At 43.2% G+C, this 17,959-nt stretch overlaps 2 protein-coding genes across 3 annotated transcripts in view; one reads left to right on the forward strand and one right to left on the reverse strand.

Moving 5' to 3' along the window:
• The window catches only part of LOC104323999 (netrin-4), a 61,168-nt gene extending 49,799 nt beyond the window's left edge, over positions 1-11,369 (reverse strand). Inside the window, exons 1-2 of the mRNA XM_069812138.1 lie at positions 10,126-11,369; positions 2,726-3,267 (exon numbers count right to left, since the gene is read on the reverse strand). Of these exons, the coding sequence (XP_069668239.1) occupies positions 2,726-3,267; positions 10,126-10,192 (609 nt within the window). The 5' untranslated portion in view covers positions 10,193-11,369. The remainder of the gene's footprint in view (positions 1-2,725; positions 3,268-10,125) is intronic.
• Positions 1-17,959, forward strand: part of UROC1 (urocanate hydratase 1) — a 123,442-nt gene that overhangs the window by 65,941 nt on the left and 39,542 nt on the right. The window contains exon 1 of one of the 2 annotated variants that reach the window (XM_009927670.2): positions 13,667-13,953. The exons of the other annotated variant lie outside the window; for it this stretch is intronic. Coding sequence (XP_009925972.2) covers positions 13,828-13,953 — 126 coding nt within the window. The 5' untranslated portion in view covers positions 13,667-13,827. Of the gene's footprint in view, positions 1-13,666; positions 13,954-17,959 lie in introns of those variants that run through there. 2 annotated transcript variants of the gene reach the window in all.

Genomic DNA, 17,959 nt, shown 5'->3' on the forward strand with positions numbered 1-17,959 from the left:
GACCTGAAATCTTGTTTCATGATGTGTCCCACATGGGTTTTAAGCCTAAGTGTTCTTAGTAAGCCATCTCTTTTTTTTTTGATTCCTTTTGTGCCCTGTTAAGAAGGAATTTGTATCTCTTCTTCAAGTGAATAGGACAACGCCTGAGAAAATCCTGAGTGTCACGCAGTGGAAATGACTTCAACCCCCTCAGTAGAGAAAACTGGCATTTATCTCAGAGCATTAATTAGCATTTAAGTTGGAATGGTTTTGATCATTTCAGAAATGTCAGCTTGTGATGTGAGCTCCTCAGCAATCCAAGGCTTAGCCAGAATCAGTAATTGGATAGGTCAGAGTGGAGGTGAAAAAGAAGCAGAGAACACTGCAGAAAGTAGTGGTGGGGATTCAGCTTCCTTCCAAGTCAGTTGTGAGTCAGTGCTTGAGGGGATGCCCTGGTGACATTTGTGACATCTTTAAAATAAGGTGTAAAATTGCAGTTCTGAGATGCGTAGGCAAAGCTCCTGTGAGACTTGTAGTAAGAGTAGCAGTGTCACTCAGGCAAATGTGATCAGGTATCACTTTAAATAACTACACTCTGCCTTCCTTTATTTTCATTCACAAAAGAATCTGCTGTGTCATATTGCTGACCTGAAAAGCCTGATGCTTTTGCACCCTTGCCATAGTGGCATTTCATGGATTGATTAAGAGGTCTCTGTAAAGTCTGTCCAGAACTTCAGAATCCTTTTGGGTTAATGTGCTGTGAAACAGTATTTGTCTTGTTCTCTGTTAAGTTGCCATACAGATTCCTGTGTGCTGCTTTAAAGCTTCAGCTCTCCGTCCCGCGGAGGAAGTGACCTCTGTATGTATTCAATTCATGTAACAGTTCATGAAAGTATTTGGGATCTGCAAGGGTATGACCTGTAAATATATGACTGTTCTTACTATTACTATTGTTTTCTAACATCTACTACCACAGTGTAGATTGATTAAGCATACACATATTCATTTCAGTGTAGTTGCTGCCCAAGTTGACAGAATCATTTTGACACTTGTAATCACAAAGGCCTGTGTTGGATGAGTGTTTTATTATTTGATTTTCTGCCATCCACTTCTCAGATTTGTTGTAGCAGCAACACATGGTCTTAATGATATTCCCCAAGGTTAAGTAAGCACAAAAGCCAACATAGTGCAGGGCAACAGGGGATACTGTACTAGAGAAGGAAGAGTTGTTTTGCATTTAAGGCCAAGGCATCTGCCTCAGATCCTGTATTCTGTTCCTTACACAACCAGAATTGTCCTGTTTTACCACAAAACACTTCACCTTTCTGTGCTGCTCTTTTCCCATCTGTGAAACGGCAACAGGACCCTTATATGTGTACTGAAGATCAGTAAAGGGATTTTGCAAAGTACTTCCAGATTTTTGATTGGAAGGCACACAAGAGTGGAAAATTCTGTTAGTTGCCTAGATTCTGTATTGACGTGGCAAATTGTAATCTCCCTGCAGAAGACATTTGGATGTATTTGACTTAAGTGTATCATGATAACTGACCAGCAGAATTACTACTTCAGGAACAAGACAGTTTAGTAGTCAGATGATCTGCTCCGTATTTCTAATATGCAGAGATATTTCCCAGCCTGTTGCACAAAGATGAACTCAAGTCTCTCCTTACTGCTATTTCCCTGTCTCAGATATAGTACACTAGTTTCTTTCTTCTCAAGTGCATTTTGAAGTGCACTGCTGAAACCACTGTGTTTTTTGAAGCCTATCTGGACCATTCACCTCACACCTGAGCTTAATTTGCAGCAAAGTATTACTGCCAAACCTGTCTGATCACTTCCAGACAGGGAAACCAAGAGGATTGTGACTTCTCTAAGGAAGAGAGAAGGAAGTGAAAGGACTCCAGCCTCTGTTGTGACTATAGCATGTCTCATAATCTCCCTTTGTGCCTTTATGTCTCCTCTACAGAATGATATCAATGATACTTGCCATCTTTCCCATCTAAACTGTTTCAAGATTGATGAATGAGAAGGGTTATGACTAAACTAAGTACCTGATTACTAAGCAGTCGTTAATGTTCTTGTCAGAGGAATTTATCTGAGCAATTGTACATTTATTTTAAAGGAAAGCCTTCTGCATATATTTAATAGCACATCAGAATATTCATACCAAGGGAGGGCCTTTTCCCAGTTTCGAATAGTGAAACCTGGCTGCTCACTTCCACTTCCTGTTCCTAAATGGTTTCCTTTCCGGAGCCTATGGCTTGATACAGTCAGCACTGTCACTCCCAGCAAGAAAAGTTACATTAAACTTAGGGGAAGGATGTATTTAAAAGTCATCCAATCAGCTAAGACTTTTTATATGGAGAAGAAAAAGAAAGACCATGCAGTTCATGTCATCCTAAAGTAGAAAAACAGTTTGGATAAATCAAAGTCTATAAATGTGTATTTCCCTACATCTATTTTGTTGGAATTCTAGTTCAGTTATTGGCATCTGCAATGTAAAATTAGGCAATGTTAATCCTATCCTGTGCCACTCTACTGAAAGAAATTTGTTAAAGCATTTTCATTCATTTTCATGGATATATAATTTCTGTTCTTCTTCCCCTTTATTAACACGAAACGTTTGGGGATGGGCTGCCTTTCTTATTTATATGCACAGTATCTCTTTGAGCACATACTCTCTGATTTTCAGCCAGTCTTCAGCTGTTTGACATTATACTTATTCCAAACCTCAGTTATTGCTTACCTCTCCTCTGGTGCAGGGCACTGCATCAGAATACCTGGAAGTGCACATGGAGCCTTCCTCAATAATATCATCCTGGAGCCCAAAAGTTGCTGTACAGTTGACAGAGAAATACTTGTAGGGCCTCCAAGTCTGCCCATAGTCCTGGGATCTTTCCAACACCATCGCAGCTGGGCGAGGTGACTTGAACACAGCAATGACATGAGTCAGGTAGAATTCTGTTTCAAAGTCCAGTCTGATTTCTTCCCTGTGTACTCCTTGGGCAGACTGCCACCAGGAGATGGGGTTTGCAAAAAAATCATCTGTCATGTCAGCAGGGAGATGGGAGTTATCAGGCTGGTTGGCATTGCATTTGGTGCAGCGAGGCTGCCCACAGCCATGGGAGACCTGATGGAGGAGATTCTGGTCTGGGTAGAAGCAGTACAGTTCTGTACTGTTCTGGCCACACGTGGTGAGAGTGACTGGTGTCCTCCCTGTTGCAAGGTTTCCCACCGAAGGGTTGCAAGAACGGCCATTACAGCGGAAGGCTTGTAGCCTCATGGGATCTGAAAGACAAGCAAAAGAAACACAGCTAAGTAGAATTTCTCAAATAGTTCTCAGGCTGTAACACAGGTGACCATGCAAATGTTTGGAGTCCTCATCTGGGGACTGACATCCAAGAGGACTCCTTCTATGGAGAGCTACTTCATCTTTTCACACAAAGTTTGGAGGGAGTTTCTCAATAAATCTCGTCCCTGGTTTTGGTGCCTAACTCAGAAACTGAGGTCTTTAGAAAACTCATGCTTATGGTGCTTAACTTTGATTTCTATTGAAAATGCAGTTGCGTTGGCCTATTGAATTTTGTGTTTCACCACAGAAATCTTGTGTTTTCTTACTTTCAGTCTAGTAAAGCTCTGTGTGTGAGGACTGAATCTATTCAATGCATTTATTTTCATTGTTATCAGAAATCAAAGTCAAACTGTACAATACACTGTAGATACGTTAAGAAAAGAGATGATTCCTGCCCAACAAATTACAGACAATAATTACACATACAAACACATAAAGAAAGCATGTCTTTCTATAGTTTTGCATTACTGGCATAATTCTGAGGGGTGTTGAGTTTCTACTGCTCCTGTTGAGATCAGCTGGAGTTGTTAGGACTTAGCAGAGCTGAAAATCAAGTCTCTCTTTTGTTTAAATACCTTGACAGGGAAGTAGGTGACTATATTCTGTTTGCTAAGTTTGCAAATACTGGCAGTTTTTTGAAATCTTCAGTGTATATATATACTTATTTCTAAATTAAGAAAGGGTAGGGATAACTACAAAGTCTTAATATTGTTTGGAAATCAGTATTGTCTTGTGACACTGGAATTAAAGGTCATTCCAAAATCTTGTTACCATACTGGAGAAAACTGCTTTTCTAATGACTTACAATGTCCTCTTTGCAACTTAACAGTCTAGGACTTAAAGACTGACCTTGCAAGGTCATAAATCTAATCCAGGAGGTCACAAGTCAGATGACTGGATGTAAGTCCTACAGGAAATGACCCTTCCAATGAAACATAGGATGACCGTAAACCCTGGGTAATCTAGGAGCAGTTCAAAGGTCAGCTATTAGTTCAACATTCTAGGTCAAATTTTAAATCCCTACTTGGCTTATATTCAGCCTTTCCTCAGGCAAAACTAGTTTTAAAATCAAGTTAGGTCAAAGAAAAGACTCTCTAAGTCAGCCTTATAAAAATACTTAAATTGTAATGTAGTTGAATGAAACTGATGTCCCTCATTCCAAAAGGAATGCTCAAGGTGAAGAAATGTGTCCAGCATGCACAGTTTTGCCTCCTAGTTGCTTCTGTCCTTAGTTCCTTGGTGAACATTTCTGCACAGGCCAGAAGAGAAAGGTCAGAGATGGACATTGGTTTGGAAAACACCTCATGCATTTTGCTTCCCAGGATTAGGACACAAAACGAAGTTGCTGTGTGTCCACTGAATCCTATTGACCAATGATGTCATTTTAACTTACATACAGCTTAAGTTAGCCTTAAACTTCAGATAGCAAGGAAGCAGAGCCTCCAAAAATGCTCTTGACTACTCTTAGAAACGGGTGGAAGCCACCTTCAAAGGAACTTGGACTTACTGTGTGTTTGCCTTACGGACATTGTAGCAGCAGCTTCAAGGAAAGAGGGGGTGTCTGGAGATACCGTAGGTTTCCTCCTGGTGGAGGCTGTCTTCCACCAGTGGCTGGAATGGGCTGGCCAAGATTTTTTTTAGTATCCCAGTGAAGTCCTAGGAGACTGGCAGAGCTTAGAGGGCAGCAGTGCCTGAATTACATGTGCACCTAATAGTCATTGGGTCAAAGGAATGAAAGCTGCCACTCCTCAGTCCCACCACCACTCCCTGTGCCAGCACAGAGATGAGTTTTCATGAGAGAGGAGGAGTTGCAGAAGTCAGCTGGAGAGGAAAGGAGAGAAGACGGGGATGTTTGGCTCTATCAGTTCTGTTCGTTGCTCCCCAACTTCAACTGAGCAGGTGATTCTTAACACTACTGGAGATCCTTCACCAAGCCTTCACATCATCCTGACTGCTTGATGATGATTTCAATGTATTTTCTTTCTGGTTATGAACTTTTTACTCCATCTGAGCCTGGTACAGTTACAGGGGAACACCAGGAGCTACAGAGATTTTATCTGGGAGGTTCCTTGCAATTTCTCTGAGTCTTTTCATCCTGAGAAAGGACTTGGGTTTCCACAAAAGTTGTTTAGAGCTTCCTCCTTTTTGCAGAGCATCTGAAATTCCAAATTATTGTGTGCTCAGGAGGATGAATTTCATTGAGTCACACAGAATTCTTGAAATAAAGATAAATCTATCCTTGCAGGTCAGCAAAAATATAATAAGCTACAATTGCATTCCTCAAGAATGTCTTTGCAAGTGGCATATAGGTTCATGTTAGTGTCCAAGCTCTTTGGTACAAATTACTGGAAATAAGGAAAGCACAGCAATTTCTGTGTTGAAAGTAGATTGGATATTAACTGGTTTTGCTCAGTGCTGCAGAAAGGTGTCATCTTTGCCTCCAGAGAATTTAAGTGGGACTGGTCTTACAACTGAGCTTTGAACAAGCATTAGCTCTGACTAAGAGTCAAGTTACTTAGTTTTGAGTAAGAATGGGTCCATGTCACAAATGCTATTGGATTATGAATAAATATACCATGTAATTAAAAGAAAGTCCATCTCTATTGATGGATCACAGCACTGAAGCTTTCACAAAGTAAATGGGATGCTGGAGTTCTAAATTTAAGGAGTTATGTACGGGAAGCTTTGCAGACAAGAATGTGAGAAAGTAAAAAAAGAAACATTTTTTGAAGGGAATGGCTGCTTTTTGTATTTCCGATAAATGGGCTATTAGTCTTGTATTGAGTTTTTCGGCTGGTTTTATCTGAACCTGGAAAAGGAAGTAAAACATGGTTGTTCTCCTGAACAACAGTCACAAGAAGGTTTATCTGCTCTGCCTGCTAATGCAGCAACATCAATAAACAGTTCCTGTCTGAACTGCTGTGTCATTAGGAAAATGGGAGAAGAACAAAGTGCAAATTAGCAGAAGGGAGTTTGAGAGAAGGAGAGAGATTGCAAAACAAAATCTGCAGTCGATTAAAAGCTTTGCATTTAAAGAAATCAATTGGCAGAACATTGCTTGGCCACAAGGATAGTGCAGCCTGTCCGTCACTCACTGATTCTGTGGAAACAACGTGAAATGTTGAATCTGGACAGTGAGGGGGGAATGCTGCAGAAGAGAAACAGCAGCCAGGCGAACAAACAACTTAGCCCAACTGCCAGGAGGACTCATTGAATAATTCATAAAGAAATAAACAGTTTGATTGCACATGAGCACTGCATGTTATTATGAAGTTGATTAGCTTTTACTCCATGGAGGGGGGATTGGATCCATAAATGGTATGATGAATATATTTGTTTGTTTTCTGGTCCCTCAGACCTGTGTCACAAAGTGGCAGGTCAATGACACATGCCCGGCACGTGTTATAACAATGGTATTATCTGATGATTAGGGAATCACACAGTTCAAGGGAGGTCATACTATCAATATTCCTGGGACACCATTTCAAACGGAGATCTTTTACCTCAGAGCCTTGTAATGCAACAGAACATTGTAGACATTAACTAAAAACAGGTTCAATTCTTTTTAGGTTTTTTTTTACCACCCTCCTTTGGATACCCAACAGAAGAAAAGTCATATGGCAACTCAGTCAAAGCCTGCTGATGTGACTGGAAAGATGCCTAATATTTTCTGAGCGATTTGAATTGGAATTTTTTTTCTTTTCCATATGCAAATCTATGATTTTGCATGTTCAAGTCTCCTACAGTGAGGCAGGAGAGCAAATTTCACAGTTCTGAGCAACATGTAAACACTAAAACCCTTGTGCACCTTCTGCTATGTTTTTGATGAAGCTGTTTCAGCATGTATGTCCAACCTGGATTTCACTTGTTCTATATCTGTTTAACTTTTTTCTTAATAACCAAAAACTTTTAAATGTTCTTTTAAAGCTAACCACCCTGGGGACGTGAGTTGCTCAAGTTTTTATTAATCAGACCTAGAACTTCACCCCTTAATGCTGGTTACAACAGAAGTGCTATACAATCGTTTGGTTTGTCTGGGGCCAACATGCAAATAAGTTTGGCAAGTTTTCATTCACTTATGAGTAGCCTGATGTATTTCTGCACTAAAATAGCCCTGATAACTGGAGCGAATGAGCCAGCCTTCATAAATACCCCAGAGGTGAAGTTCTGAATATGCTACGAAATCAAGCTGCCTCCATGACCTGAGGCACGGACAGAAGAATAAGATCCCAGGTCTGGGCTCTCCTCCATCGTGGCCAGTTGCAGTCCACCTGCCCGCGTCCCCTCTGGAGCAACGGTGAGCTCCAACGCCTACAGCCTCCTTTGCAGATGAGCTGAATAACCCCAGACCAGAGGAAACCAAACCCTGCTAATCATCAGGTCCTGCAACTGATTTTAAGCTTGGTGCTGGAAATGGCCATTTTTGACCACATCACGCCCCCTTTTGGAGGGCTGCCATCGGGAGGAGAGCTGGCCCGGGCACTGCTCCCCCGGGGAGCTCCAGGGCTGGCTGGGGCTGAAGCAAGAGCCCCAGCTGTTGTCAGTCCCGCCAACTGGCCCAATATGCAGGAGTTTTCGGACCAATGCAGAGGTTATTTGAGGGGAATAACGCCCTCCACCTGCATAAGACTAGGGGAAGGATCACCCAAGTGTCACATCTCACAGTATAAAACCTAGGTGACTCCTCCAGCCTAACCACTAAGGTGGGTTTTTCTTTTCCCCTGGCATTGTATTTAAAGATCTAAGGAGCCAATCTTGACAACCCAGACCGTCTTCTCTGCACAGAGATGGCAGAAGGCAAATATTGTACTCCCGGCAAATATAGTACTACATGTACTCCCCACACAACTGCCCCATCAATTTGTTTCACTTCTGACCAGGAGGGCTCAATAGGGCTGATAAGGGAGTTTACTGTATAGGGTAATAAAGCATGTCAAAAACATACTTCCCTGTACACCTCTCTGCTCAGGAAAAGGCTGAGACTTCCAAATCATTTTACACAGATGGGCTAAGCATTGTCCAAACTAACCTTAGTCTGAGCAGTACTGACCCTGCCTGTAACAGGATCCATAAAGATTCAATGTTAATTCAAGATTTTTGTGTTGCTTCAAGAAAAAAAAAAAAAAAGAATTAAAAATGAACAGGTAACCCTTGTGCTTCCACACACTGATGGTTTGTGCAACCTTTTGACCAAGCAGCGTAGATTTATTTAAAGTGACATTGAATCCTTAGCGTCATCACCTTCAATATCCAGTTATTTTGCTGTTATTCACTGCGTCCTACACCATTATCCTGAGTGTGTTTAGCTCCACACAGAACACACTCCCTCCCCTCAAATTCACTTTCCAAGCAGTCAGCTGTGGGCTGCATTTCCTTGAAGATTCATTTTGACTTTGTGAATTGGATGCAGAGCAAATTTAGGCTAGTTTATAACAGGCTGCTTTCTGCAACAGTATCAGCAACTTTACAAGGTATCTCTGTAACGTTTCTGTGCTCTGTGTCAACATATATATCCTTAGGGAGTGTCCTAGCCTGTGAAACTAGTGAATGCCCAAGATAAGACACTAAGAGGACTAAGGTACATGTCCTTCCTCCACTCATTCCCTGTCATGTTGTGATAGACAGCCTTTTTCCCAAATGAGTCACTGGATAATATGACAGGATTGTAAATTTATGAGCTTTTTTCAGTATTTCAGAAAATATCTCTTGCAGTTATGGAAATCTGATGTCTACGTTATCAAAAGGGTTCTAGCTAGGGAATAATCTGAGCTGAAGCCACCTGATCTGCCTTTGACTTTACCGGAGCTTGCAGGGTAGCTGAACACTTCAATTGCTTTCAAATCACTGCATGAAGAGTGTTGTTCCTGTCCTAATACTCTGAGCACACAGGTGAAATTTAAACCACTGATATGCTTTCCTGTACAGAAAGAGAGATTCCCAAGCCAGTATCTCAAAGGAAAGGTCACCAAGGATGTATTGTTGTTTTATCAATAATTATTTTTATTTTTCTAATAAAATAACCTGATCTTTGTAATTCATCCCTTTTAAACCTAAAGATATCTTAAACCAGAGCAGGAAGAAAAAAATCTAATGCTTTGCTTCTTTTCCCTTAAGGAATTTGTCTCCATCATAATCCAGGTATTTTTAGGACCCTATGTAAATACCATTACTGCTGTATCATTCGTATATATGCTTATTTGTACACCCACATATACACACACAACTAATCAACTTCTTTTTCTGTCCTAATCCATTTTTTCTCTAATGCTATTTTAATCTTGTCCACTGCATGTTAACAATGGACTGTCTTGGATAAATAGTAATTCCTAAACAGTGTCTCTGACTTTTAACAATGCAAAATTAAGTTAAGAGAGAATAATTCAGATTCCTACAGTGATGCTCTCCAAGGATGTTGTCGTTTCACTCTTGTCCTGCCTAGGAAGGCAGTGTTTCATCCTCAAAACAAATATCCAGCATATCTCAATCCATCTACCTCTTTCTTACTTTTCCTTCGTTCATAAAAATCATACACTTTTTTTTCTTTTAAGGATGTATGAAACTGTACATCCTGTTATAAGTCTTTGGGAGAAGACTGAGCTATAAAGCTCTGTGTTGCAGGGAATAAGAAGCATTTGTATATATTGACTAACCCAGATTCTTTGTAAAAATCCAATCTAAAATAAAGATGTTGACATAAATTTTTTTAACAAACTGATCTCATTTCTATTTTCTTTCCCCTTGATAAACTTAGGACAAATTGTTTCAGAATGGCAATATTGATTTATTTTGCTTACCTGCTTCCCCATGGCCAGAAATAAGATATTCCAAGAACACAATCAGCATGATGCCTTTATGCTGCATGGCTGTCGGTAAAATATCTGTCCTCGGTGAAGCAAAAAAGAGCTGCAGTAATCTACAGGTTTGGTGCTTGCATGGCTTTTCTGTGTTTTCTTTCTTTCCTTCTGCTCACCTTCCTCTCAGTGTAGGGGTCAAGGCTGCTGTCTCATTCTTCTTGTTCTCGTTTGGGTGCAGAGGTGTTTGGGTTTTTTTTCAGGGCTCGGATGCCTTCTGGGTGTCACCCATACATCGCTTCCAATAAATAAATAAATAACAAGGCTTTTCTGTGTCTTTACCCCTCTCCATGCAGCGGGCTGGGGACGTTCACATCCCTGGTGCAGCCCCTCGAATGCACCATCGAGGGCTGATGCGATGCGGGGAGCTCTGTTCGGTCCGGTCCTTCGCGCTTGTTTGGATGCTATTTCGAAACTTTCATTTCTGCTCCTTGCTTTTGGTGCGGCTTCGGGCTGGCTTTGCCTGGGTTCCCCCGGCAACCTCCCCTAGCCCCCCGCACCTCCCGCAGCCTGCTGCTAACTGGGGTAGCGATGGGGTGCGGGCAGCCTGAACCCTGCTTTGTTAGGAGGTCTGCCCCAGTACCTTCTTTCCCTTTGCTCCCTGCGGCAGAGGGTCATAAGAAGAACAGAGTTGGCTTTTCTCCCCGAGAGATGATGAGAAGCAAGTGCTTTCTTGGCTCTTCTCTCTTTCTATTTTGGTTTGGTTTATTTGCTTGTATTTCCCTCCTCCCTCCGCTGTCACGGAAGCCACTTCTCCCCCACCTCCGAGGGATTTGCTTCACACAGCGAGCGCCGGGGGCTAAGAGTCAAAAACAAACCCAACGCCAGCTCGCCGGTGCCGGTGCCTGGGAAATCCCTTGCCGCTTCTGCTGCTGGACCGCAGCTTCGGGCTGCGATTTAGGGGCTGCGGTTCGCGGGGAGGGGCAGGAGGGCAGGCTCGGGCAGGGGGCTGCTCTCCCGGGGCGGAGGTGCAGTGCCCAGCGCCCAGGCGAGAGGGGGAAAAGCGGGGAGGGGGGGCTGGAGGATCCTTCCTCCCTCCTGCTGCAGCAAGGCTTAGGGCTGGGGGGTTCCTTCCCCCCCCGAGGGCTGGTTAGTTGTCTTCAAGTTTTGTCTCTGCCTCCCTTTCAGCCTCTAGCACATCTCTCGGTCCTAACTGTTCTCCTCTCTGGTCCTGTCTGGCTGCAAAGGGGATTATTATAACATGTGATCTTCTTCCTGTTCTTTATACGTGATTTTTTTTTTTGTTGGCTTTTTGTTGTTGTTGGTTTGGGGGTTGGTTTTTTGGGGGGGGGTGGGGGTGGAGGAGGATGGGTCGGTTCCGCACCTCCTCGTCGGCTGGGCTGGTCCTAGTCGCGCTCAGATGCAGGCGTTGTTTTCCAGCCGCATCTTCTCCTCCAGGAGCCGGTGCGTGCGTGTTCGTGTTCGTGTGCGTGTCCGTGTCCGTGTCCGTGTCCGTGTCCGTGTCCGTGCGTGTGCGTGTCCCCGCGCAGCCCGCCCGGCCGGTGCCTGCTGTCCCTGCAGCACCCTCTGCCAGGCGGCCCGGCACACGACACCCGCCCCGCAGCGGGGCACTGCCCGGACCCCCGGGGACACAGCCCAGCCCCCCGGGGGCACAGCCCAGCCCCAGGCACCCCCAGGGCGTGGGGAGAGCGGGGTGGCTGTGGGCTTTGGTTTAGGCACGGCTCGCACGGCGTACGAACGGGGACGAGCGGGGGGGCTCTTTCCATAATCCCAGACGTGAGCTGGGACAAGGCAGTGAGGGGACTGGAAACTTCCCGGAGAAGCTGGGCTGTCCGCTCTGGGACACCTGCCCGCCCCAGCCACACTGGGCATGGCCCTGAAGTCGGGTTTGCTTGGGTGACTCCGAGACAAAGCTCCCAGGGACACAAGAGAGGCTCCAGCGTGTAGAGATCAGGGGGTGCAAGCGCTCGGGCCTCGAAATCATTTTAGTTTAGGGAGTCGGTTCCCACCCCCCAGCTTCATTCTCCCTTTCTTCAGCTTTCACAGCAGTGTAACACCATTAACTTCTGCTTGACGGGAGGGAAGCAGGTCCGCCGCAAGTCCAAATGTAGACTAGGTTATTCTTGTGCCGGTGTGTGCACAGGATCAGACCTTAGAGGGATTTGCAGAATGTGGGTCATACAAAGAAGAATAAGGAAAGATTGATTTCCCTTCAGGGAACCCTTTGAGTAAGGCAGGGTTACTCAGCTTGTTTTTGAGGTAGAATTTTCTGACTTCACCCTTATCTTCCTTTCTAAAATGGTTTTAATAAGAAAACACAATAGAAAATTTTAAAATATGAAGGTGGCTTTTTCCTCTCCTTTTTGTCTTTGCCTTTTGTTTGAAAACAGCTAAAATACTGTAAAACTGCAAAACAAAATTCTCCTGCCATAAATGACAGTTAGTATCCTTCAGAGGGTTTGAGTCTGCTATGCGCTCAGCTCCCCTGGGACGTTCTGAGTTCTTTCAACTCAAGCATCTTCTGTGGGAGCTGGGGACGTGCAGTATGTCCTAGAGCTAAAGCCAATGTGACATTAATGAGATGCTGTCATTTAATAATTGTGCTTTGTTGTCATCGTTTGTTGATGGCTGCCTTTGTGGGAAAATGCGGTATTTTTTTATTCCCAGGTTTTAGGCTCATTCCTACCTGAAATGTTTCTCCCAGTTAATTTAACCAGGCTTAAACTGTGGCATTTGGAAAAATTCCCTGGTCACGAGTTGTAGTTCCATGGATGTAATAAAGGTCAAGAAGCTCCTGTATAATTTAAACAACAATTCAAAATGGAGAGCCAAGTTTATGTTGCACTGTGAGTGGAAAATCAAAGTTAAGTATGTTCACTTACTTGTGATGTCTGGATGGCAGTACCATAAGACTTTCTAGTTGTTGATGACTGTAGGGTATAAAAGTGACTTAGCCTTAATTCTTCGTCCCATTTATTGCCTGTCTTGAGAAAACCACTACCAGTGCTAATGAGTACATTTCCAGGTTATTACTACTAAAATCCATTCATGCCTGTGAACTAAGAGGAGATAACACCTAAGGGGGAAACCTTGCTGTTATCATTGGGAACCGCTGTTGTCTAGAAGACAAATTGATGAGATCTGAGGAACAGCCCATACCTAGAGGTGCCAAACAGAGAATGCCCATCTTAGCTGAACAGTGTGTATGAACAGTGATGTGAATAATAATAATTTTTAGTTAGTTCCTAAACTATAGAAATGTAAATGCACAATCCTTGAGGTCTCAGGCAAGGTTCATGCTCCAGACCATGACTCTCACTAGGACATCGGGGGAATCAGATGATTTGGAAAGTGACTGAGTTTGCTCTAGTGGCTTAGCACAGCACGAGCTGACAAAGCACCCAGAGAATAAACAGCAAAACTGTGAATCATTCATTTTGGGGGAGGAGGGAAGAGCCAATGGCATGGCACAGAGGGGGGAGGTGTGTCACCTGTGTCGCCTGCCCTCTCTGCTTGACAGGCCTGTTTGCAAAAGCCAGAGAACAGGCTGTCCTCTTTGAAATCACCCCAGAGTGGTGGTGTATCTGAATCGCTTAGCATCTTGCTTACCTGTACCCTTCGTTCCCCATTCCTTGTACCTCTCCAGTTTCCCTTGCCTTTCCTCCTCGTATTTCCTCAGCAGCTATGACCAGCCTGAAGGAAATCTGTCATGGCCTTCCTCTATACCCTTTGCCTGAAAACAGAGGTCGGAGGGAAGGAATACCCCATGCACCTGTGAGAACCCCTAATCTCACTGCTCAGGAGAAAAAGGTAACCTGGGGTTTCACAGGGCCTCACTTCTCTTCCTTTCAGATAAATGCAGCTCGCAGTAGCAGACTTGATTGCCTCAGGTGCTTTTCTGAGTGTGCACCTAACTTTGTGGCAAATGTATTTCCTTGATGTTATAATTTCAGCGGGTAATGGGACAAAATACTGGAAATTCTTTTGTTTGCTTGCTTTCTTCCTCCCCCAGAGTTAAGCAGGTTGATATGAAGGAGATGTGCTGCACAACAGCTTCCGTGACTTTAAATGGCTAAACAAGAGGCATTAGACTTCAATGCTGTCAATCCAGCATTGTTCCTTGGAGATGAAATTATGAATGCTGTTGCAAAAAACCTGCATATGTATGGGAGTGAAAGCTAACCTCACAAATACAATAAAAATCAAATGTGGTGAATCAGTATCATTGTACAAGCTACACATTTGTATATTTGCATAAAAGATCCAGAGATAATTTGTTTTAACTGGTAGCCTAAAGCATCTTGGTATTTAGGCAAGTTTGTAGGGAGTTGAGTTAATTATTTGTCTTTAGTTGTGTAATTCTTTTCCTGTCTATTTTTGTTTGAACAGTCTATGTACACACTAAAGTAATCATTGCATTATTTCATGTTAGAGATTTTTAAAAAATCAGCAGCAGAAAATAATGGTCAATGTGTGGAGATCCTTAGGAATTTGTGTGGGAGAGAGTAAGGTGGGTTCCTTAGTTTGTAAGTCTGTGCTTCATCACATGTAACATCACTTATAATGTGACATTCTGGTCGAACACAGAAGTTCCTTCCCCACTAACAAGTTACATGCAACTTCATTGCCTTCGTGGGAGTTCCCCACTGGCATCAGCAGCCAAATTCTTTCAAAGTCTACTTCCACAAGGAGAGGAGAGGGGAGTCAAAGGGTAGAAAGAGGAACAGCTGTCTGATATCCAAAGAGGATTTACTTCAATGTCAGGAGCATTCATGGCTGAGGCATCCTGTCTGTGCCTGGGACAGCTCAGACACGTGGAAGTGTGGCTACTAAGCATGCAGAAGGGGACTGTGGTACGTGGTGATGGCTGTGAAGATAAAGGAGTGGGGAGGGAGCTTCACTGCGTGTCAGAACATTGCCAATCATGTCCATTTTATTCCTTGCTTTTGCTAAGTCACTTTTCCCGAGGAGAAGTCTGCTATAGCATGAAGGTGTCCATGTTGCAGGAGAGGAGATGGTATCTCTCAAAAGGATGCCAAACTTTACTGTTTACCTGGGGAGAGAAAGGTAATGACAAAGTCCTCACTCCCTATATAGAAATTGGAGTAGTTTCCTGACTCCTTTAAATGTTGCAGGGAGATGGCAGTAGACTGATTTTCTGGCTCCAGTCCATTTTCTAACATCCTACCCTCATCTCTCCTTACCTACCACATGTGATAAGAGGTCACACTAGTTCGGTTTTTTATTAGACTGTTAAAGATTTAAAAGCTTCATTTCTGATTCATTTTCTCTTAATCCTCTGCCTTAAACTCTTAACAGAGTTAGAGGCTCAGCTGGTATTTATTTTATATCTGAAAGGTCAAATCTTTTTTTTAAGAGGTGTTCCATGCTTAGAAAAGCATGTAGACAGAAAGGTTGTCTGTCTACAAGTTGATTTTTAAGTCTCAAGACAGGCTTCCAGATTTTGTTGACAGGGTGTAATGCTGAGCATATTGCAAGGCTTGTCTTTATGTATGACACTGTGTTCATTTTTTAATTGAAGTACTCAGGGGGAGCTTTGACAGAAGTGAAGTTAATAATGCTCTGCTGATTTCCTCAGGATTTGTCCTTCTCTTCATATGCCTTCATTCCAGTTTTAGCCCTTTCTACAATAATAAACCTTAGCACTGCCAATATTTTATTTTCTTGGTTTCCTCCTTTTGTGGTTATAATAGAAATCCTGTAAGTAAGATTTATAAAGTTCTGTGTGTTTTGGGGCTTGCTGAAGAGGTATATAATTCTTCCTATCATACCAACTTTAATCTCCTTGGATAAATCAAGCCATTTCTCAGAACTGACTCTGTTTATATGTTTCCTGAGTTCTCTTCCTTTGACATTCTTTGCTTGAGGCCTGAAACAGCCACATCCTCTCTCTTTCCCTCCACAGCTCAGGAAATCCCAGCTTTCTGTTTCTGAGCATCTGTATCTTAATGTAAATACGCTACAAAGAAACTACCCCTAAAATCTTATGTGTGGTTTGTCCTTTGCAGAACAATGCTGCATGCTCAATACTCACTGACATTCCAGTAAAGCTGGAGCAACTTGGGAAGAATGTGCACGTCTCAGTGTTGCTCAGAATCACAAAAAAAATAGTATATCTTCATCCATGCCACCATTCTCTTACATATCCTAGAGCCAAGTCATGTTACAGTCTTCCTGCTACTCCAGCATGATCATCTGTTACCTAACTGCAGTATCGTTTGTGTTGCAGTCATAGGGCCCTGAAGTCAGTAATGGGCTTTGATGACCTTGACGAGCCTCACCTGAGATCTCCACCCACACCCTCTGCCCATAGGCTTAGGGGCTTCATTTAAGCTCAGGCCTGGAACTTCACTCTCTGTTATGTTGGAGGTGTGTCTGTCTCTAGTTCTGTCACAGGGTGTCCCTGTGCCTGGCTGTGGACTTCATAGATCTGATCTCCAACCCTTGGGTTGACTTGCCACTATGAACCTTCTTGATGATCTCTGGGCCCTATCTCTCTGTGGTAACCATCACCAGAGCTGATCTTGACTTGCACTCCTAGCTTGGCCCCAGACCTGCATGTCACCATGGTCTTGCCTGATGACCTGGACTCCTGGTGTAACCTGGCTGCCCTAACTGGGCCACCCTGCTCGCCTTCCTCAGGTACTATGAGGCTGGACCCTGGCTGGTGAGGTGCCTGTCCTGCTGGCTGTGTTATTCTGCTTGGCTCCCTAACCCTTAGGGAGCAGCTGGGCCTTGCTGCTTCATGACATCCTAGTACAAAGAGCCAAAAAACAGAGCCTGTGAGTCACATAGCACCTCAAGTTCTTGTTTAGCTTTCTAGAGAAGAAGCAGAACATTTGACCTTAATGATTGCTTTGCACATCTAGAAATGAGGCCGCTTTTAAAAGTTTGTGTGGATTGGGAAGGTGAACTTGTTGGCTCCTGTTTTGGAACGTCTGGATGATAAAGAACTTGGTTAAACTTTGACAGCCCACAGGGCATTTATAGCAATGGCCTGACAGAAATTGCCATATTTACTTCCCAGCTGAGCTGATCTAAACTGGGACCTATCAGGAAGAATAATACATGAAACAACAATAATCTTGCTTTTACAGTTGCTGTTTAGAGAATAGCGCTACCCAAGATTCTGGATATCATCAGGCAGAGGATGACAAGTGGGAGGCAAGCAACAGCTCCACTGGAAAAAGGGCAGAACTAAGAACGAAACTGTTGTAGAATTGAGCTAGTCAGTTCCTCTCCTCATGCTTCCATTTCCATCGGTAATCAGGGAGACTGCAAACCTTAGTGTTTGAGTGTCTCAAGATCCTTAAATTGGAAGTCTTGATGATCTTGTTGGAAAATGAAAATGAATAACATTCCTTCTGAAGAGACACTGGCTCTTCAACAAACACCAATTAACAAAGAGGCTCCCCCAACAAAGATATTTACAGTTGATTGATTGGAGCAGGTTTTCATGACTTCCTTTGACTACATTTTGTTGACAGTGAGAGGTCTGAATCTTGATTAAATAGCAGCAGGATATACCAGATATAAATGCCAGTGAATAAAAAAAAAAAGACACCCTAACAGTAACTAGAGCTTAAACACAAGAATCAAATATTAGATCCAGCTGGCAGATCTAAGAGGAAGACTTTGCATCTGATGCTTGCATTGCACTGAGCTGAACTGAATCAGTAACTCAGCAAATTCAGAGCAAGCTTTTTTTTAACCAACCTCTCAGGCTCAGGAGTGTAAGTGCAATTGATTATTTTTTTTTAAGACACCAATGAACTCTGGACCTGGTTTTTCAGAG

The sequence above is a fragment of the Haliaeetus albicilla genome, chromosome 24 (genome assembly GCF_947461875.1).
Source record: "Haliaeetus albicilla chromosome 24, bHalAlb1.1, whole genome shotgun sequence".
NCBI classification, from domain to species: domain Eukaryota; kingdom Metazoa; phylum Chordata; class Aves; order Accipitriformes; family Accipitridae; genus Haliaeetus; species Haliaeetus albicilla.